This window comes from Electrophorus electricus, chromosome 4 (assembly GCF_041902795.1).
Source record: "Electrophorus electricus isolate QZ-2024a chromosome 4, ASM4190279v1, whole genome shotgun sequence".
NCBI lineage: Eukaryota > Metazoa > Chordata > Actinopteri > Gymnotiformes > Gymnotidae > Electrophorus > Electrophorus electricus.
The window spans coordinates 36,944,538-36,965,651 of record NC_137500.1 but is presented as its reverse complement, the minus strand read 5'-3'; the positions used below and the strand labels follow the sequence as shown (position 1 = coordinate 36,965,651).

Sequence of the window (21,114 nt, the reverse complement as noted above, 5' to 3'; positions counted from 1 at the left end):
CCATTAATGTATACATTATCCACAATGAGTAGATTATTTGGTAGACTACACACTAGGAAAGAAGGTACAAAGTGGTTACACTGCCATTAATGCCTTTATGGCAGCCATGTGAGCGCGGCTGCTGTCCGCCTAAGACACGGGTGGCTGAGTTTCACGGCTTTTCTTAACCGCTTTACACAAACGTTTTGCTTTCCTGACAGCTAGAATATGTAAATAGCGGGAGATGTGCGAACAAATTGCTTACTACAAAAGTACTTGCTTCCTGATATGACTGAAGCACAGATATGTAAAACAGAACGTACTGCAACACACGTGAAATTAAGTTTAGAAACAATTTTATTATATCTGCGCCTCACCCACGCTAGTGAAAATAAAAGACGACGCTACAACACCGGTAGAAACCACTGTGTCTTTAAGGGTCTTCTGGAAGATTTTAAGTAGTAAAAGATAGTAGGATCACAGATTAGGTGTCTGGTCATCACAAACAGAAGAAATGCTGGAATTCCCTAGGAGCTGCGTCATCCATGGCGGGTGATGGAGCTGTTCTCCTCCGCTTTCCCTGAACGCAGAAACGCCAGGCAGGGAGACGTGGCGATAGGCCTTCTGCGCCTCAGAGGACGCCTTTGCCATTACAAGCGGTTCTTATTTTCAGGCAGAGAAATTAAGAACGGCGGGGATGAACAAAAAAAAGTTTGAGGTCTGTTTATGTATGAATTTTTCAATATCAACAGAACGCTAGGCACTAATAAAAGGAGTAAGACCACTGTTGAGGAAATGAACGGTGCCATGTACACTTAATACTGTAGTCATCATCATGGCAAGACAACTTAAACACTACAGTTCATCTAAGGCATAAAGGATGTTTGCAACATTATGTACAACTCACATATTCCAGAACAAATATGACCATACATAGACACTATATACACATAGTAGTCTCAGTTATTGTGATTACATTTGTAGACAAATTTTACAGTATTACTGTAATGTGTATCTGGTACCATTAAGGCACCGAACAGTGTAAACATTTTTACAGTAACCTTTTTTCCTTACATTTGACTTTTCAGAAAAACAAAACAAAAAACCAATTCATTATGATTTTAAAGCATTTCTCCTAACCCCCCCCCCCCCATTTCTTCCTTTTCATAGAAAATGAAGACCAGTTTAATCATAAATAGTTAACAAAATTAAATAGTACATATAATGTAATAATAAAGGTTATATATATTAAAAAAAAAAAAAGAACACACAAAGTATATATTTACAGGTAGTGGAAAGCTCTCATCAGTCCCAGCTGTAATACAGAGGGCTGGGTAGGAGTTCTTTAAAGGAAATGGACTTGGAATTGGTATTGCACTTTGAAAACACCCCATTTCATCTGAAACAACATGGGTGCATTTTGCCATATCACACTGCATCAACACGGAATCGGGTCTTCCACATGTAGAATGAGAACAGTGGTGAAATGCTGGTGTGCTGGGTCCCTGTTGAAAAGCAGTGAACGACAGGAAGCTTTTGCAGACGAGTGCTTTCTTAATCACAGATTTGAAACGGCAGCCATGGCCAGTTCTGGGGGTGCTCAGCCTAAGTACTTTCAGCCAGTTTTAGTTGATTTGTTGTAAAAGCTCGGTCCATCTCCGTTGAAAAAACCTCCTCATGCTGTGTCCCGCGCGGCCAATTTCAGAATTATCCTCATTGAACTTTTCGCAGTTGTCGAAAACCAAGTTAACGTCAATGATAAAAGTCTCCAGGTTTAGGTATCTGAAATCAGAAAAAAAAACCTAGTTGCCCAATTAAAACACCACTTTGCTATTTCCAAGTGCAGTGTAGGGATTCCGCTCACATACCCACATTACTCCCCAGAATAACACCAGCACAGAGAACACAGGATCAAAAGCCAGTATATCGTTGAAAATGTTACATGCACTTTCCCCCGGGGTTTTATTAAAGTTGAGATACGTACTGGCTGTTGGAGAGCTTCTCGCGGATGGTGGAGAAGTCCATGGGTTTCTTGATAACCTTGCGGTATCCCGGGACTGATTTAGGGTTGACAGGCATCATGAAGGGCCAGGCGTCCTGGTGAGACAGCAGCTCGGCCAGCAACAACCTGCACAGCCACCCACATACAACATGCTCCAGTCCACTAGTTTCCACGTTACTAGGAGATCTTCTGTAATGAGGCAGGTGTCAGTTTTGTGTGGTGCAGCATGGTACTTACAAAAAAAACCCAAAAATGATCATCCTACCTTAGTCTACTACATTAGACAAGAGTAGTCTTAAAATCCAGCTTGCATGGTGAAACTTGATACCGCGTGTGTGCGCGTGTGGTGCTCATGTGTTACCTGCAGAGCTCCAGGTCTTTACTGTTGTCCCGGGCCGTTTTGGCCTTCTTGCCCCGCGCGGTGCTCTCCTGCTGGGGGGGCTCGGGGGGAAGGCCGTCCTCCGCCTTCTTCTTCTTCGTCTCCTTCCCTCCCTTCTTGGGCGTGCTGCTGGCGCTGGTGCTGGCTCCCTCCTCGTCTGAGCCGTCTCCTCCAGCACCGCCGCGCTTGCCGCGCTTGCCTTCCGAGGCCTTCTTCCCCGCTCCTCCTCCTCCAGGGCGACTGGCCTGCTTCTTGGTCTGGGATGGGTCACTTGCCTGCAGAGAAAGATAAAAGAGGTCAAATTAATTTATTAGGTCTAATACTAATTTATATTTATTAGGTCTAATACTCAATATTAATAGTATTATTATGTTATTACTTTAATATACTTGATATTATTAGACTTAAGTGAAGTGTTTTTTGGGCTGTAAGAAACTTAATTTCCTATGTGAGCATATACGTCTGCTGTTTAATTTCTGATAACTGTTTAAATTGAATCAACAATTTCTGACACAAATATGTTGAAGACCCGAGAATTTAAACTGAACAGTGTAGGGAACTCAGTAAGTGTTAGTGGGTGTCCCTTCAGTGCAGCTCATCAAATACACTGTCAAAGTGTTGGTGCATATTTATTTAGCAGTTCTTTGGGGCCAGGCACCTTGGCTATGCATGCGGGGCAGAACCAGTCTCCCTCGGGAATGGTGGTGATCTGGGGTTTATGGCAGTACGTGTGACATCCTTTATCACAGCCATCGCACAGCAGCAGCAGCTCCTCATTGTCCCCCTTCCGGCACATCTGGCAGTACTGGGGACACAGCAGAACAGCCGGATCAGCCGGAGACAGCCGCTGCTCCCACAGCCTACCAGGGTGCCTCGGTGATGGCTGGAAAAGCTGCTCTTCACCAGCCTTTCCAAGATGACCCCACCACGCTGGCTCCAAGCCAGGCGGGACGCTGCAGCAGTGGCACGTCCTCGCTAGGAATAAGTCTGAATACTTGATGATTTACTGGCAACTACTGATGACTAGCAAAGTGCAACGGAGGTGACCACTAAGGACTACTGAGAAAATAAAAATAAAAACAAGAACGAACCGATAAGACAAATGTTCTTAAAACTACACCACCAGTCAGAAGTCTGAGCTGCTGGAAGACTTGTCGACTACGGGAAGCATTCGATCATTGGAAGTCATGACGCTCCTGAGCAAATGGACGGCACGGGGGTGCCGGTGTGCCTGCTCACCACTTTCATGATGGACCTCTCCCAGGCGATGGAGCGCTGGAGTTGCTGCAGGCAAAGGGAGAGCTGCGCTCCACTGCGCACCTCACTCAGAGCCTTCCTCCACTGCCTCATCCCCGGGGCCACATCTTCCTCGCCCCTGCCGAACGGGACCAGACGAGGGTCAGCGGTCAGCGCTCGTTGCGCTGAGAAAGCATTCTCTCAAAACAACTCCCACACCATTAGAAAAGGCTCCCAAAAGAGTAAGTGCATGTTGCATTTTCACAGGCAGCAGCGTTAACAGTGCCGGGCCCTGCGGAAAGGCGGAAAGACACGAAGCGCACAGACACGCAAGCACGCAAGACAAGCCTTGGCCACCACAACGGAGTGAATTCACAAAAGCACCACGACAGCAACAACACGGTGCACCATGCCTCACGCCCAAAACACAGTGGGAAAGGTTTGCAACTACAGATGCACATGGAGGTGTTTCAATGCACCAGGCTCCCACAGCATGACTGTAAGCCGTGAACACAGAGGAGGGAGGGGCAGCAGGGAAGGCTGAGGAAGGCCCCGGCCAGAGCACGTGAGGTGAACCCCCCACCCAGTGAGAGCGCGAGAGGGCCGGCGGAGAGGCGCGGTGCTGGAGGGTGCTGTGATCCTGGGCCACCTACCCGTCACCATCGGCACTATGGGATGGTGCAGGAGCCGGTATGGTCACCATGCCAACGTTATCCACAGTGACCTGAATGGTGATGCCTAAGGGGCTCTTCAGGTACCTTCTCTCGATGCTGCGCTCCAGCTCGGACAGGCGGGCCACCGCTATGTCCAACGGGTTGTTGGCGCGGCGCGCTACGCCCGCGTCCGACCTGGCCGCCGGCTCGCGCTCGCCCACAACCACGGCTCTGTGCTCGTAGTAGAGCAGGTCTTCACTGAGGGACTGTGGTTCGGCGGGACGCCAGCCCTGCTCGACACAGGACGAGAAGCACCATCACTCTTGCATGTAAGCCATCCTACACAATGCATCCTACACTGGATGTTGCGCGTGTTGGAGGTGGGAGGTGCAGCCGCTCACCTTCACCTGTAGGCTGGCTGACGCCACCCTGCGCTCCAGCTCCTCCACCTGCTGCAGCACGGCGATGTCCTGGTCCATGGCATGCTCCTCCACACACCAGCCCCGTACCGTCTCCTCACACACCTGCCTCTGCTCCAGCTCGTCCATGTCAATCACAGAAGCTGCTCAGGCACGCGTGTACACACACACATATAATTAATTAATTTTATATATATATATATATGTATGCATCTATGTATCTATGTATGTATGTATGTATGTATAAACAGATATGCATACATACATACACAAAATCCGGAGTTTTTTTTTAAATCCACACAGTTTTTTACATCATAAACTCCACCGTGGAAGCAGTAGTGAGTAGGGCTAGCGTGCTGTACCGGGCTTACCGTCTTTGTTCTTGGCACACACTTGTGTGATGGACTCCAAGTGTTTCTGGAGCTGTTTCTGCAGGACTCTCTCTCTGATACCACGGGGGTGGCATGCGTTCACTACACTGCTCAACTCCTCAGAGCTAGACACCTTCCACCAGCCACTCAGCATCTCTACAACACACACACACACACACACACACACACACACACACGTTTTAAATACAAAAAATACAAAGCTTTTCATGAGACTGTACGGACCCCATAGTAGGAGACCCATGTAAAGTCGCTCCAGTACCTTGCGGAATGGGCTGGGGTGAAGGAAGGTCCTGGTTCTTGGTCACCTCCAGAGCAGGCGAGGGAGCTGAGGGGGGCTTCTCACCGCCTGGTACAGGAGACTCGCTCTTAACAGTGGTCACGCTGGGCATCAGGAAGGGGTTCCCAGTCACATCTGCAGGGGCGTACGCCCCACCCAGTGTGGGCGGCACGGTCAAGCTGCCGAAGGCCATGTTGGACCCGGGGAAGGCCGTGGGCCAGTGACACAGCGGGAGGCCCATCACAGGTGTACTGGGCTTCATCTGCCAATTTACCAGTTCACAGTTTCAAATTTCACAACACTGGGGGGAAAAAAAGAAAGAAAGAAAAATTTTCAACAGACGGGAAGATACACATACCTGCAGCGCAGCCAATGAAATGCTGTTGACTGCGGCAGTGAGGGATGGGCTGTTAGTGGACGGGGTGGTCTGGCTGGTGTCAGGGGACACAGAAGAGGGGGACTGGGTCCTGGTGGTGGGCGACTGGCCTTTGGCACCGCGGGGCTGAGGTGAGGATGACAGCGGTGGAGGGGTCTGACTGGAGGTCAGAGACGAGGCGTCACACGGTGAACGTGGCAGCAGACTGAACCAGTGAGCATTGTTCTCCGTCAGAGCCCGGTAGAGCTGGTCACTGTGGAGTTGTTGCTGTAGGTTGCCAAGGTAGGCGGGAATTAGGAGAGGCGCGCTGGGCTCAGATTTAACCTCCTGGTTCAAGATAGAAGGGAGGCTGGTGGGTAATGGAGTTTGAGCACTCATAGGCAAATGTGGAAGAGTTCTTTGGGGGCTTTGGGGCTGGGCGCTGGGCTCAGGGGACATCTTCGCCACCTCTAGCAGTTTGCTGAGTTTGGAGAAGGAGCCTGGCTTCTGCAGAAACAGGTTGAGCGAGTGGTTCTCCTGCGGTGGGTCGGGAGAGGGCGCCTCGCGCTTCACCTCGGGGCTGCTGAACACAGACTCCTCCTTGGGCTCCTCCTTCACCAGGACCTGCTGGGAGCTCTGCAGCCTCTCTCTCTCTCTCTGGAGCTCCTCCGGACCTGAGCAAGAAGACAGCACAACTGAACCACAACCGGTCACGAGGTCACTTCCCCCAACTTGCCTCTCCTGGCAACGGGCCAGAATAGTGGCTTTAAAAGAAAAAGCAATAAAAAAAAATAAAAAAAATATATAAATAAAAAAAAAAGACAGTGCTGAAGCTCATTTTTTGGTCAAATGGCACACAGGAGAAGTGCGATGCGGGACTCACCCTCTCCACTCTCCATGGACTCGACAAACACCCCCCCGCACTGGGGCAGCGCCCAGTAGCGCCTCCTGTAGCGGTCCTGCCCCAGCGTCATGGAGCGCAGCGAGTGCGACGACTCAAACAGCTTGCGGCGGATCTGGCTCTGTTGCTGGGGAAGACGAGAGCGGAGGACGTGAGGACCACCCACCGTGTCAAACGGCTGAAACCACCTCCACAACCAACCTGTGCCACTCATTTAGCCTGTGCCTATGTCATTATTCCTGGGGGATTATGGGATTATTCAATTTGGCTCTGTTGGATGTTTACCAATGAAAACGTACATACAGGTGATTATTTATATTAAAAAAATAAATCCCAAATGAGTATTTATCCAGCAGATGATGCAATTGTTGTAAGACCGTCAGTCTCATGAAGTCTATCAGTCTTACTGAAGGCGGAACAGGGGGCCATTCTCCAGTTAACATGGCACGTAAGAACGGTTTATGTAAAGGACTCTTGGCTCTGGCAGGTGAATATTTTTGGATAATTTTAAGATACATGAGAGTTTACCTTGCTTAACCTCTCTATCTGTCTCTCCAGCTCTTCCACACTGGCCGTCTGATCACCTTCGTCCTGAAAACCACATTCAGCTTTTATTAGGACACTTGTGTTTAAAACACACAAACCCACTTTTGCCTCCAAATACCACAAAACAGTATCTTTATGTTAACAGTGCATTCTATCAAAGTGCCTTGCTTTTGGCCCCAATATTAATGCAAAGGCATTTGAAAGTTGACACTTTATTGGTCTCCTGTTTGGCATTATGACAACATCAGATACATCAGTGATATTTTTTTCAGGATTCTGACAAAGATGTACATCATGAACACTTAAATGTCATTCCTTAAATCTTTCAACCCACACTTCATTGTGGAGAAATTGTAAGCCAAATCTAACCTTGGTCATAAATAAAACCCAATCGACCACACACTCCCAGTTATACATGAAACCCGCAATTCTAAAAAAAAACAAACGACTGCAGCTCTGATTTGGCGGCGGCAAAAACACTAATCTGTCATTATACATGGTAGCTTGTTTACAGTACATCTGCAGTGAGCTAGCCTCACCAAATAGATCTACTGGCTATTTACACAATCATATTAGCAATATTGATCCAACAAAATATTTTCTAAAGCAGTTTACACACATTACGACTTTCCAATATCAAAGGTGACAAACTGGAGCAGCCATAACGGTTCAAAAAATGAGATCCACTGGATTCAGAGCTTCTGCATACCTCCTCCTCACATGCCTCTGCTTTCTTTCCTTTTTTCACTCCCTCTTCCTCTTCGTCTTCATCCTCCTCTCCTTGGTCATCACTGTCATCATCCTCATCGTCGTCATCCTCGCTGTCTCCCGCTTTCCTCTTGCGCTTGCGGCCAGCGGTGGGAGTCCCCAGAGCCTGACTGTCCTCGCCACCCACGCTGCTCTCGCGCTTCCCCGTACGCTTAGCGTGGATGCTCCTCAGCCTACACGTGCACGCAGACACGGAACACGCACGCACGTTACGGTATGTGGTACGTCAGCCCTTCTACAGTGGATCAGCACTCTTGATCAAAGCAGAATTTTCGGGGAGATACTCACTTGCGGAGGCTGCCTTCGACGACCCATTTGTCTCGCCGCAGGTTCGTCATATGGTCAATATTTTTATCGATTTCACTGCGTGGGGAACAGGGACAACAACTGTAAAACGGACGCCATTGCAGTGGAACGTTGTGAAGCGCAGCCAAGGCTGGCGCATCGTTTGGGTTTCCCATGCCAGGGGCATGGGGCATGGCTTACGTCACAACGCTCTTGCTGCAGGCCAGCTCGTTGACCAGGAAGGCCAGCATGGAGGCTTTCTGGGCAGGTGTGTGCGCCTGGAATGCCTTCGTCTTCAGGCTCTCGGCTAGCGGTGCCAGCTCCGTCTGCCCGCAATGCGCCATCATGTAGATGTGCAGAATCTCAGATACGTTCTCCTGGTTTATCGCCACGCTGGACAGGTGCTCTCCCAAAGCCGTTTTAGCCTAGAATACCGCACACACAAAATAATATTAAGGAGGTTCATAAAAATTAAATATTATCTGAAATAAATTAGGAGCAGGAGCCGTTATAGAATACATTTGTTGCTTAATTTCTCAAAGGAGTTTGTTAAAGCTTGACTAACTTGAGATCAGAATGCTGATCTAAAGTTAGTCAGTGCAGAAGATCAGAGATAACTGAGCCCATAAGAACTTCAGCAATTTTGTGGTTTCATTTCTCAAAAGAGCTGATTATAGCTCAAATTATTTAAGCTTAGAACAGCATTAGGGAATACGTGAAACTGCTCTGTTTGCAGAACTGGAAGTGAAATGCTTCAAAAGTCAGGCCTGTGGAAAGAGGCATCGCACACGGTGTCCATCATATTCTTGCCCTGTAAATGTTTACAGGGTAAGAATATGATAGAAACACGCTCAGTGTCTAACACACAAAAACGGCGTCGGCCAGGAGTGGGCATGCTAGTGGTGGTGCAGGTGAAGCCAGATGAAGGTGAAGCAGGTGAAGTTGGTCTATATGCATGTGATTATCTTTCCAGACTGAACAGCTGCATACCAGCATGATTTCTCACAATGAAAGGCGTAAGGTGATCGTGCCTGTGATCGGAAAAACCGGGAACCTTGTGTGCGCGTGCGCCTTATTAAAAATTTATATATAATCCAAGAGAGAAGCGGTGTGATTTTGAGTGACCGTGTGTGTGTGTGTGTGTATATATAAATAAAAATAACAATACTCTCCTTACCCTTTGCCCTGGGGGGAGGCCTGGGTCACACACGGCGGCAGAGAGCAGGCGGACGAGCAGCTCCTGCAGCAGTGCGGCGCTGGGGCCCAGGTTGAGCAGGCCGGCTTGCAGGGCGTGCAGCGTGGGGGCCTGCACGCCGCCCTCCACGCCCAGCACCTTCCCAAAGCAGCGCAGGAACTGCAGCACCATCAGGCAGTCAGCAAAGCAGGCGGCGGGCAGGACCAGGCCGGGCAGGCGGGGCAGCTCGGGGAGAGGCTGTGGGTGGGAGGGACTGTGTGAGCGGCATTTTTCAAAGGGCTTTTGGAGTACGTTATATACCATGGATGTCATCCACAGGGAGATGGAAGCACATAGTGCAGCCACTAGATGGCAGTGCTGTGATAAACATAAGGTACAGCCTCATAATACCTGTGTGTATACAGTACGTAATGCAATAATATGTAAAAAGAAGCCAGCGCATCAATTGTTAGAAACATCATGTTTTTAAGGAACAGGCACAACAGCCATTAAAATCGAGTTTGGATTCTCAGATAACTGAGCTCCAATCATGCCAAATTCTTATCCAGAGCGACATGTTTATCAGTACAAACGGTAACTGTGTTCCTTGGGAATCGGACCCATGGCCTTGGTGCTACTGGCACTGTGCTCCACCCACTCTACCAGGTGAGCTACAGGAGCTGCATCCAGCAGTGAGGTACCTTGTGATCAGCCAGGCACAGGTCCTCGTTGGGCTTGTTCAGTTCCTTGGCCATCTCCAGCTCGAGGCGGCGGAGCTCCAGCTTGCGCTCCTTGTTCAGCCGCTTCTCATCTCTCTTTTCCTGTTTCAAGCGCTCCTTCTCCTGCAGCCATAGCACGGGTGGGTGAGCAGCTGCTCTCGGGCAGCCCCGAGCACAGCGCCAGCCTTTCGAGCCAGCTCTTTCACGGGGAGTTAATCAACGCAGGATTTCATACTTTTAAACAATTTAGGAATGAAGAGTTGAAAGTGTGATTGACAGCAGTTGAGTTGGGCGAGGATTAAAAGATAAAGTGGTATGTTATCATCTGACACACACATGGAACGGAAAGAACACCTTTCCCTCCCTTCTGTGTGTGTGTAGGTTGTTTTAGAGCAAACGCAACTTGGTATTACACCCAAAGACAAACGCCCAGTGAGTGTTGGGTATGGTCGTGCACACCTCTGCTCTCTTGCGGGCCTCCATGGCTTTTATCAGCATCATGTGCTGCCTCCGTCTCTCCCGCTCCTAAAACACCGAAAAGACACCAGTAACCATCAGGAAAAAAACGAGAGAGAGAGAGAGAGAGAGATGAAAGAGAAATATGAAAAGAAGGCTAAAATCAGAATGGCACAACCTTAGGATGTGAGAGCAATGCAAATACATAAATGGGAAAAAAAAAAAACAAAGTGGCCAAGTTTTTAGTTGATTTAGTCAAGCTTGACAAGCAAAATCAAGTCAACCGTGCAAAAAAGGGGAGAAGGCAAGGGGGACCCTAGACGCGGAACTCAGCGCACGAAAGATCAGCACAGCTGCTTGTTTTAAAGCGGCTAAGAATGGCAAAGAGCACAACTACAAAAGCCACGTCTGCTCCTGTCTTCCACATAAACCAGTACATCTGAAAGGTCTGTAGACCAGATGAGCGTTACTCAATGAGCTGCAGGCATCCACACACTGAACGGGGGAGGGAGACGCAGGACGTTCCTCTGTGGAAAGTGCTGCTCCCTGCTTGACCGAGTCAGACATTAACTGCTGCCCTGAGGGGAGGATCACACTTGGGGGGGGGGGTTTCTGCTTGTGCTGCATAGTTTGCTATTAAGCTTGCTTTAAAATTCAATCCTGTAACATGCAGAGGGGTTGCAAGAAAAAGTAGCTGACAATGTTTTTATTAAACACAATAATAAAAAAACTTTAATACCCCAAAAATGCAATATTAAAAGTGCATGTATTGCATTTATTTGGTACTGTGAACATACGTAAAGCAAATAAATCAGGAGCCAACAACATCAGTGCTGTGAACGTCACGGTCCGATTAAATTACTGAACGCGGGGTAAATCTTTGCCCTGAACTGTTTGGTCATTTTGTATTTCTATTTTGAACACTTTTCTCTCCCTGGAACAGACGGAAGATGTACAGGTGACACACTGAGCCATGCAGAGGAAATGGAGAGGTGATAGCAGCCTGAGAAGCAGCACAATGGACAACCACATCACAACCAAGACACAGCGTGGGGTGGGGGGGGAGACGTACAAAAGTAAACATACCCATACCATATCTAGTCTATGCCTCTCCAACTCCTGCCAGAAAGAGTTGGCAAAGGATTAAGACAGAAAAACAAAATTACAGTCCAGTACACCACAAGCCAGTGGTACCCTAAACACCATTAGAATAGGGATTAATGAAAGGTGAGCGTCGACGCGCTGGAGGTATTCAGCGGAGAGGTGCACAGTGTTTGTGATTGAGAGCCCTTCTCCAGCAGACAGGAGCTGAACTCGAGGAGATCGAGTGGCGTGTTTGCGGCACGGGCTGCTGAGGTGTACCTGTTGCTTCAGTATCATGGCCTGTTGTCTGCGCAGTTCCTTCTCCTACACAGAGACAACTTAAATAAATATATTTACACACAAACACGCATGCACACACAGACAGCAGCAAAAAGATAAAACAGGTTTTCTTCTCTGTTTCTGCTGAGAAATCCCGGAGCTTTGACTGGCAAGCGTGTTGAATGTGGCAGCTGTGTGCGTGTGCGCATATGCTTACGTCTGTGGGTGTGCATGTGTGTAGTGAAGTGGAAATATGAAAAATAAACACAGGAGAGCACCAGTCTGCACAGGTTGCGATTAACAGAGAACAGGTTTGCTTGTCTGAGAAACATAGCTAAACCACATGCCAACAACTCATCCTGTCGCTTGTAAGAAAAATAAACTTCGTAGGTTAAGAGAAGAATTCATAAAGCCTTCAGGTTAAGAACAAATGGTTCTACAAGTACTAATGACTACATCCATCTGGAGGTGTTCCTGTAAACCGACGGGAGGTTGCCAGGTGAGGAGCCCAATCCCTCACCTTTATCCGTTTTTCAGCTTCCAGTATTTTGGCATTGGCGGCCTCCTCCTTCTTCTTCCTCTTCGCCTGTAAGTGCAGAGAGGGACAGGGTTTATGTTCATTTATTTATAGACCTGAACAGTAAACCCCGTCTAGCGCTGCTCTAACATTATTAATGTTCCAACGTCATTGATCCCTCTATCCCGTGTTATTTTGATAAATACAATTATTTAGACAGAACTTTTTTTTTTTTTTACACTACAGGTGTGCACCTCTGAGGCCCTCCGCACTGCTGCGGCACAGAGCCATTTTAACGTGCGATTCAGCACGCCCCACCGACACAGAACGCAGTGAGTGGCGATACGAGGTGGCAGAAACTTGTTACTCAATAATACTGAGGGGGAGGGATAGGGCGGATGGGGAGATATTGGTGGGAAAACTGACAAGGGCATTTTGCTAATTGTGTTTAACCGCATTCTGGAGAGTCGGGGTTTTATTTCCTGTTGAAAAAAAAGGAAGAAAGGAAGTGGTGTTGGTGTGGCAAGACTAGAACACGGAGCCTCTTATGTGGATATGGCTGTTTAATATTACAAGCATGTTCTCCAGATCAGAAGCCAATCACTCTTTGATCCCATTAACTCAAAAATGGCAAAACGCTCCAAGAGATTTAAAGAGAGGCAAAACCAAGAAAGAATAATTAAGTTTACATTTAAATATGTAATTATATGCTACGAAAAAGCCTGTTAGGCTGGCCAGCCAAGCATGGCGGCTTTAGAGCAGGGACAACAAAACGGCAGGCGTGCCGTTGTCGTGCTGTGCTCTGTTCAGACTAAGACCTGCTGCTGCTCCCCATTAACTAGACTGCTGGATAGGGTCTCATTTTTGCTATTCAGACATCATCAATATTTGAAGTAAGTACTAGCAATAATTATTGGAACATCCAATCTTGTTCATTTTGCAATTTTAACAGATTTTTTTTTTTTGAATTAGGTTCAGTACAAAGCACCTTAATATTTTTGCTGAGATGCACTGAAAGGTGCCATATGCATAAAAAGGTCATTATTTTTATTACAAGCACTAATCGTAATTAGAGCTTTAAATAAAGAGACAGGTAGGTCTGCGTTTACCTCCAGTATCTGCTGAGCCCGAAGCTCCTTCTCCATACGAATCTGTTCTATCCTCCTGATTTTTTCCTGTTTGAGAGTGAGGGAGAGAGGAAGGGGAGTGAGGTTGACTGCGCTCAGGTGCTCCACAAAGCAGGTGGCGCATGCTGACTGTCATTAAGCCTTTACTATATTAGCACAGTGTGAAGGCTCTAAAGCTCTCATACTGATGTACGAACTGAAACAGCCCTGCAAGTGCCTGGTGTGCGCTGACAGGTTCGGGTGCCCTTTACGCGTAGCAAGCAGCCCGTTTCTCTTGCATGTCTGTGCGTTTTGTAAGTGCATGTACAGCTACGTTAACACGACTTCTTGCTCAAGCCCCACTAATGACAATCTGCTCGGCCAGCTTGCCGACGGGCTCCGTGAGGTTTCCTCTGAGCAGGGCAGAGAGGAGGCGCGCGGGGTCATGCGGGTCGCTGAATCCTCTACCTGCTGCTTCAAAAGCTTGAGCTGCTCCTTCTGCCGGCGCTTCTCCTCGGCTGCCAGCAGCGCTGAAATGACACGACACAGGCTTAGGTCCACCTGCAGCGCAACTCTGGACTTTTATTTTGGCTCTGTGAGCCAGCCAAGAGAGACAGGCCCCCTACAACCCCCCCTCCCCCCCAACCCAGACATCGGAGTCGCGCTGAGAATGAAGGACCCGGGACAGATGGAGAGGAGGCACGGGGTCTGAAGGCAAACGCAGCTCTGTGTACGAGGAGGGCCCGGCAAGAAGGTGCTGCTGAAGGGAAGGCGGGAGAAAGCGATCAACCTGAACCCATTCCACTTGGACCCAGATGCACAGATACGCCGCAGGTCGTACCATCACAGAGAGAGGGGTGTGCCGGCTGCACCAGAGAGGGTCTTACCTTGCTGTCGCTTTGCCTCCTTGGCTGCACGTGCAAGCGCCTGTTTCTCCAGTTTCCGCATCAGCTTCAGCTGAGCCGCCTGGCGCGCAATCTCTGACCCGGGGAAAGAGGAAGAGGAGGGTGATTACTCATCCGCCCTTTGACCGTCAAAATGCCTGCAAACGCTGATGAGCAGAAACCCAGGAAGCACACTGTTCTCGCCCCATCAGCCAAACTCATGTCTTTCCGTGTCTAGTTTGGTCAAAAGGACTGTGATGAAGCACAAAATCTAGATGTGATTTTATAAATGATGGCATCAGTTAGGTTAGCATCACGTTACACGCAGAGTAACTGTGTAGGAAATCTTGGGACAGACATCCAAGGTTCACAGGTCACAAACCAGAGGTGTGGAGTTGGGGTGGTGCTGGGTTCTCACCCTGGGCCTCCAGTTTACGCAGAAGCTTAGCGTCGGCCGCACTGGCCGCTTCAGCCTCGCCCACGTTGGTCTGCCTGCCTTTCCCGTGGCGGGGACGGACGGGGTCGGCAGCAGGCAGGCCAGGGGGCCGCTGGAGTTCCAGGCTCTTCGGACGGCCCCTGCGACCTTCTAGCGCGAGGACGTGGGGCGTGACCTCGTCGCTCTTCAGCGGGCACCACTGGAAACCCTGCAAATCCACGGCACAAGGCCAGCCAATCAGCGCGCAGAACACAGAACAGCATACTCCTGCCTAAAGGGGCAGTGTCAGCAGCGCACTGCTTTATCTACAGTAACCACTGCTGTAAATAACAGGTGACAAGCAAAATCATCAGTTATAAAGATCTCCAGTAAAAAAAGGGTCACACATTAGTGGCTCTTACAGTTAAGCAGTTCTCATCATTTCAGAAAGCACTGTTTCCTGTTCAGTGCTGCCATTTCAGAAATTCCCTTTAACCGCTAACTTGTTGCATAACTGACTCTTGAACTGTTGCACATACAAAATTACCACAAAACATTCTCTTCTCAGTCAGACCAGTGTATGTCCTTCAAAGAAGGCTTGAAAAGCCTGCGATCTAATCTGAATATAGCAATTATATTCTGAATATAGGCAAAAAAAAAAAAAAAAAAGGTACATCTTAAAAAAAGAAGGCAGAAATAGATCAGAAATTAATCAGCTAGTCACCTCTGGTCCTTCTCTGGCTTCATAGAAGTCACCAACTCTTATTTTAGCACTGAAGCTAAAATGGTCACGTGTGATCCCACTTATTCCGTTTTGTGCTAGATACTACGAGACAAAAGGACAGTAGAGACGGCTTAAGGAAGACGTTCCAAAACAAGCACTGAACACACAGTCTTCACTGCAGTCACTTATCAAGTGCTTGATCATGATTTCAGGTGTCCTAGAGGTATAAAAACCCCAGTATAAAACGTAAATGATCAACAAATGGCCATGCAGTGAGAACAGCCATCACCTTCATCACATCTGAATACTGTCTGAGTTTTTTGCCACAGGGGGCATAGTAGGCCACCTCTCCCTGCACTCGCCCGCAAACGCTGCGGAAACGGACCTCTCTCCGCCACCTAGAGAGAACACACACACACACACACACCACACACACACACACACACACACACACACACACACACACACAAACTGACAAAACAATCAAACTCATTTGTCTCGGACACCTGCAACATATGGCAGTGGAGCTACTGAGAGAGACTCTTCCACCTGCCCGGACTATTTCAGTGAAGGCGTCACGCTCTATCCCCAGAGCCAGGCACAGAAGCTTGGCACAGAGTAGGGCAGTTATTCAAATGAGTCTCAGCGGGCTCAGCCAGCTGTGACTCGCATGCTGGGAGACTCCAGGGAGCCGCAGTCACTGCATCACCGGGTCCCTCTGGCCGGCTCAGCGTCGACTGACAAGGCCGGTCGCAAGAGATGGACGAGCCCTTAGACGGACAGGCAAAGGGCAGAGGACAGAACGTGCGCTTTATCCTGTCCCCCTCTGCACAAGTGCCGTAGCTTTAGCCGAGCGAGCCAGCGTTCGGGTCCCTCCTCCCTGCGTCTCTTGTTTAAGTGCCGAGGCCGTTCAGCAAACCCTCAGCAAAAAAAGCTTTACACTGAGTGCCATCAGTAGTGTTACATTTGTTTTAAATAGAACTGATGTCTTACCCGTATTCAAGAGGCCTTCGCAGGGCCTGTTCGTCTGTCACTCTTCTTCTCTTTCCTGAACGTATAAGAGAGACACACAATCAGAAAAAAACTAATTATACATGGGTGTTTTGCTATGACATTATTTTAAATACATTTTTCTGTTTTTAATGAATATATTCACCACAAGTTACATGAATCATTTTGAGCAAAAACACACACACACACACACACACACTCTGAAGTACTCCTATTTTGCAGTTTCAAACTTTACCACCCAATGTCACTGACTGTGAGCTGCAGTGAAGGCCATTTCTAGCGCCAATTAGTACCTGGAGGTGTGGCCAGATTGTATGAGGCAGATGGGGTGCTGTGATAGGCCAGGGCCCCAGAGCCAACAATAGTTGGCGTAGGCAGAGCATGAGCAGTATGGACCTGCAGGCTGAGGGAGGAGGAACTGGGGGAGGAGTCTGTGAAGGAGACTGAGCTTTTCGTGCGCTTGAGTGGTGTTCTCTCACTCTCTGTATCAGTCTCCATTTCTTCATCTTTAATGTCATCGTCCTCCTCTTCATCATCGTCAGAATCAGTGTCAAGATTACTGCCAGAATCTGCAGAAGACCAGGGACAGTGAAAATGGTCAATGGGGATCAATAATTAAACAAACAAAATCAAATAAATAAATACATTTTAAAAATGACTTTTTCTAACCTCCATCAATACCTCATATACTTACAAATGCCTATTAATGTTTAGTCATCAGCAGTCACAGAGGGCAGATATTTGAACTGAGCCAACCTGACAAACTGTCATCTGAATCTTTGTCGTCTTCCTCCTCCGCATCGTCCTCTTCCTCCGCCGTGTCGTCTGAGTCTCTGCTGCTGGGGATGTCCGACGCCATGCCCCTGAACACCTCCACCAGGGACTGGATCTGGTGGCTGTGCGGGGCCCCTGGCCCTGCCCCACGCCCAGGCCTTGCGCCCTTCTGCTGGGCAGCTCTCGGGCCAGGCCTGGGCAAAGCAGCCGCGCGGCCAGCGTTTCCAAGCAAGCGCCCCTTGGCTCCGGTGCTCAGGTTGATGGGCACGCTGGAGCAGGGCGTGGCGGCTGGTGCCAGGGTCTTCTCCCCAGAGGCACGCGGCCGAGGCCTTGCAACGAGGGCCAGTGGGGCCTCCTGCACGGGGGTGTGGAGTGCGCCGTTCCCGTGGGCGCCCTCCAGCCCGGCTGAGGGGAAGAAGAGTCCGGGCGGGCGGGGAGGGTGTCGCTTGCGGCTGCGCTGAGCAGGGAGCGGGGGCGAGGGGGAGCCTGCTTCTTTCAGGAGTTTACCTGCTTCCTGCTCTTCCCATGGCTGGAACACCAGTCTGAAAGGGTCCTGAGAGCCAGTGAGATGGAGAGAGTGAACAAGACGGAGAGAATTTAGAACATAAAAGAATAAATAAGGGAGAATTTTTTTTTTCCAGCCATTTAAGATTTACTGTAATGTAAATTAGGGGAGAAGTCCAATGGTGAACTCTTATGGAGTTAACATACTGAACACAGTGTCAGTAATTGTGTGATCTATTATGAACATACATATTTAAAAGCTTAAATTAAGTTGCTGTTTGCTCTTAAGTTAAACTTGCCTGGCACAGGTACAATGTAAATGTACACTTTGATGGCAGTACATAATACCATAGCATCATAGCCATAAATATACATCTGAGATGCTAATAGTCTCACCACTGTAATTACAAAAGGTTAGGGTGACTAGCATTTTCACTGCTATTGTTATAGAAGCATTCAAATTACAGAGATAATCAGCTGTCTGCTCTGACCTTTTCAGTCCTGGGTGCCAAAAAAACCCCACATAACCCACAAATAACTCAGATACAGAAAAAACTGAAATAACGAAATGTGCACCATTGTCATGCCGGCGCACGAACACGTTCTAACAGTCGTGTACTGACAGTAAACACTCTACAACCTTGAAAACGAGGTGGAAAAGAGAGCGTAGCAGAAGCGCACCTGTTTGAGCAGACTGAAGCCAGTGGCGTGTGGCTTCTCCGGCGAACTCCTACCCACTGCCCTCAGGGCTTCCGGCAGCAGTGAGGGGGGCGTGGGGGAGGGGGCCAGACTCATGGGCCTGTACGACGGGGAGAGCGTCGGGGGTTTGGGGGAGGAGGAGAGGGAGGGAGGCTTTGGAGAGAGGGTGAGAGACAGTGGCTTCGGAGACGGCGAGATGGAGCGATTCTTTGGGGATAAGGACAGAGAAAGAGGTGTGGGAGAAGAGGAGAGGGAGGGAGGTTTTGGAGCCAAGGCGAGACACAGGGGTTTAGGAGAAGCAGGTGGTTTGGACGAGGCGTCTCTGTCTCGGCTAGGGTGGGGGAGGAGGGGTATGGGCTTGCTGGCTGCTAGGCCTGTAGCCTGGATGACGCTGGTGTGCTTGCCGGACTCCTCTCTAGACCTGGAGCTCTTGAAAAGCAGGGGACTCGCCTGAGAGAGCGAAGGGAGCAGGGAGGAGCCCAGCCCGGAGAAGTAAGAAGCAAACAGGGCACTATGAGGGTCCGTGGAGCACATGTCCGCTCCAACAGAAAAGCCATCTTTCACTAGGGAGGTCTGTGGGGTGTGCGGGGGGAGACAAAGGGACAGGGGTGAGTAACAACGCCTATTCACCCACACCCAACCATCACAAACACTCAATGAATGGTTCAACCAATTGATCTCTCCAGGAAATAAACAGGTCTGACTGACACACACACACACACACACACACACACACACACACACACACACACATCAACCTGCTTTGACATTTCAAAGCTCAAGTCAACAGTTGTTCAAGCTAAAGTTTTTCCAAGACAACAAACCGACAAGTTTTATCAAAACATATCTCAAGAAATCAATGCTCCTCAGCTAGGCATTATCGACAACTTATCTGTCAACAAAGCACTCTCATAATACAAGATGAGCAAGTAATAACCACATCACCACTCTAGCCTTAGGGACTCCTGCCACTCAGGATGACACACCTTAACCTTCTGCTTGGCTCTTTGCTCCCTCTCAGAGTCTGAATCTTCACTTGCAATACTCCCATCCTCATCCTCCTCCTCCTCCTCCTCCTCCTCCAGGTCAACAGAGTCCAAGCTGCTGAGTGTGTCACTGGAGCTGTCAGAGCTGGCTCCTGATTGGCTATCGCTGTTGCTGGAAATCTCTGCCATTGTCTTACACAGTGTCTGTAATGGAGAGAAGTGTCGATCAATGTCAGCCCACACACAGACAGAGGTGTGCCGACAGACGCGTGCACACCAAAACACACGCGCGCACACACACTCTTCTCTTCCGCCCCCACGCCCATCCCAACCCCCCGCGACATACATGCACCATAACTATCAATCTAAACTATGCTTCCAGCAAACATGCCAAGAGTTATTCTCCAAAAATAGTACTGGCAGATTTTCATGACAGGGAGTAGCTGGAGATCTCACGCAGTTCAGGGACAACACACTCACCACTGCAGTTCATAATGTTATCATATAAAAAAAATAAAAAAAATTATATATATCATTTTTAACATATGCTGCTTATCTGATAAAATACGTCAGCCAGTGAAAACTGGTGGGTCTGAAACCCTTACCAGGTGAGCCTTAAATAGAAACATCCCTGCAAGGTAGCGTGCGGGTCATTACAGCCACGTCTGTACTGGTACTGATTCAGGCTTTACCTTCGGGTTTGTATTGTGGTTGGACTTTTCTGGGTCTTCGTTAGTTTTGTTCTTGTGGTTCCCACTGCAGTGCTGTCCCTTGCCAGCTGGCTTGTGGGGTTTGCAATGGTTGGTTGTGCCTTTGGGGTTAATGCTGTGGTTTGGGGGGATCGGAGCAGGTTTGAGAAGCTGGCTGAGACTTTTGGGGTCCTGGCTTGGTTTGGGGGTCTTGCTCGAATCGGTGGTGGTGGGAGCTGGCGAGGGTGAGGAGGAGGCAGAGCTTGCACCAGAGGAAGCAGACTTTGCTTTGCCATTGCCATTCACTGTGCCATTTAAACCTGAACAGATGGGGGGGGGACCACACACAACCACACAAAGAAACACCACATACACAGGTATTCACATGCACGGAGACACACACAAATAAATGGTTAAAAAATATATATTACAGGTCATTACATTCAGTTAGAATGTCGAATATGGAAACGTCACAAACATTCTTTATCATGCTATCCAGCTGGAGGCAGGATAAACTAACAGGTAAAGCAGTGCAGCTACAAGTGAAGCATGATAAACACGACACCCCCCCCCTCCCCAACCCCAAAACACAGGGGCAAAATACAGTTTACAACTTTGGATGTGTCAAAAAGTGTTTTACCAGAGAACAACAGTAATCACTAACTAACTCCAAGCACCTATGTTCAAACTCAAGAGGCCCCGAGCAAAAATCCCTTTTGCCTCTGGTGGCAGCTACATTCATTTCCTAACACGCCTTAGCCACACACAAACTCCCCTGGCCCCTGGGGGGACTCTCCGAACATGCTCACTGCTAAGTGCACTTTCCCTCGATTTCCCTCGACTTTCGCAAATGTAGGCAGCGTGTCACTACACTAGCTACGTTCAGGAAAGGCACTCGAAAC

The 21,114-nt window shown here is 48.8% G+C and overlaps 1 protein-coding gene across 12 annotated transcripts in view; it reads right to left on the bottom strand.

Annotated features, from left to right (window-relative positions):
* Positions 1–318: 318 nt before the first annotated feature.
* Positions 319–21,114, bottom strand: part of baz2bb (bromodomain adjacent to zinc finger domain, 2Bb) — a 75,595-nt gene continuing 54,799 nt past the window's right edge. For 7 of the 12 annotated variants that reach the window (XM_081713595.1, XM_081713593.1, XM_081713594.1 and 4 more), the window contains 33 exons: positions 20,216–20,532; positions 19,524–19,727; positions 18,520–19,110; positions 17,317–17,887; positions 16,854–17,129; positions 16,543–16,597; positions 15,839–15,947; positions 15,550–15,651; positions 14,829–15,054; positions 14,414–14,506; positions 13,995–14,056; positions 13,530–13,595; positions 12,424–12,489; positions 11,904–11,948; positions 11,628–11,660; positions 10,545–10,610; positions 10,068–10,208; positions 9,370–9,624; positions 8,394–8,617; positions 8,196–8,270; positions 7,849–8,080; positions 7,122–7,184; positions 6,576–6,720; positions 5,696–6,366; positions 5,320–5,599; positions 5,040–5,195; positions 4,651–4,811; positions 4,250–4,539; positions 3,600–3,735; positions 3,019–3,165; positions 2,343–2,635; positions 1,964–2,107; positions 319–1,761 (listed from right to left, as the gene is read on the bottom strand). In XM_081713595.1, coding sequence (XP_081569721.1) covers positions 1,605–1,761; positions 1,964–2,107; positions 2,343–2,635; positions 3,019–3,165; positions 3,600–3,735; positions 4,250–4,539; positions 4,651–4,811; positions 5,040–5,195; positions 5,320–5,599; positions 5,696–6,366; positions 6,576–6,720; positions 7,122–7,184; positions 7,849–8,080; positions 8,196–8,270; positions 8,394–8,617; positions 9,370–9,624; positions 10,068–10,208; positions 10,545–10,610; positions 11,628–11,660; positions 11,904–11,948; positions 12,424–12,489; positions 13,530–13,595; positions 13,995–14,056; positions 14,414–14,506; positions 14,829–15,054; positions 15,550–15,651; positions 15,839–15,947; positions 16,543–16,597; positions 16,854–17,129; positions 17,317–17,887; positions 18,520–19,110; positions 19,524–19,727; positions 20,216–20,532 — 6,452 coding nt within the window. In that variant the 3' untranslated portion in view covers positions 319–1,604. The remainder of the gene's footprint in view (positions 1,762–1,963; positions 2,108–2,342; positions 2,636–3,018; positions 3,166–3,599; positions 3,736–4,249; positions 4,540–4,650; positions 4,812–5,039; positions 5,196–5,319; positions 5,600–5,695; positions 6,367–6,575; positions 6,721–7,121; positions 7,185–7,848; positions 8,081–8,195; positions 8,271–8,393; positions 8,618–9,369; positions 9,625–10,067; positions 10,209–10,544; positions 10,611–11,627; positions 11,661–11,903; positions 11,949–12,423; positions 12,490–13,529; positions 13,596–13,994; positions 14,057–14,413; positions 14,507–14,828; positions 15,055–15,549; positions 15,652–15,838; positions 15,948–16,542; positions 16,598–16,853; positions 17,130–17,316; positions 17,888–18,519; positions 19,111–19,523; positions 19,728–20,215; positions 20,533–21,114) is intronic. The other 5 variants (XM_081713592.1, XM_081713590.1, XM_081713597.1 and 2 more) reach the window with 5 other exon arrangements.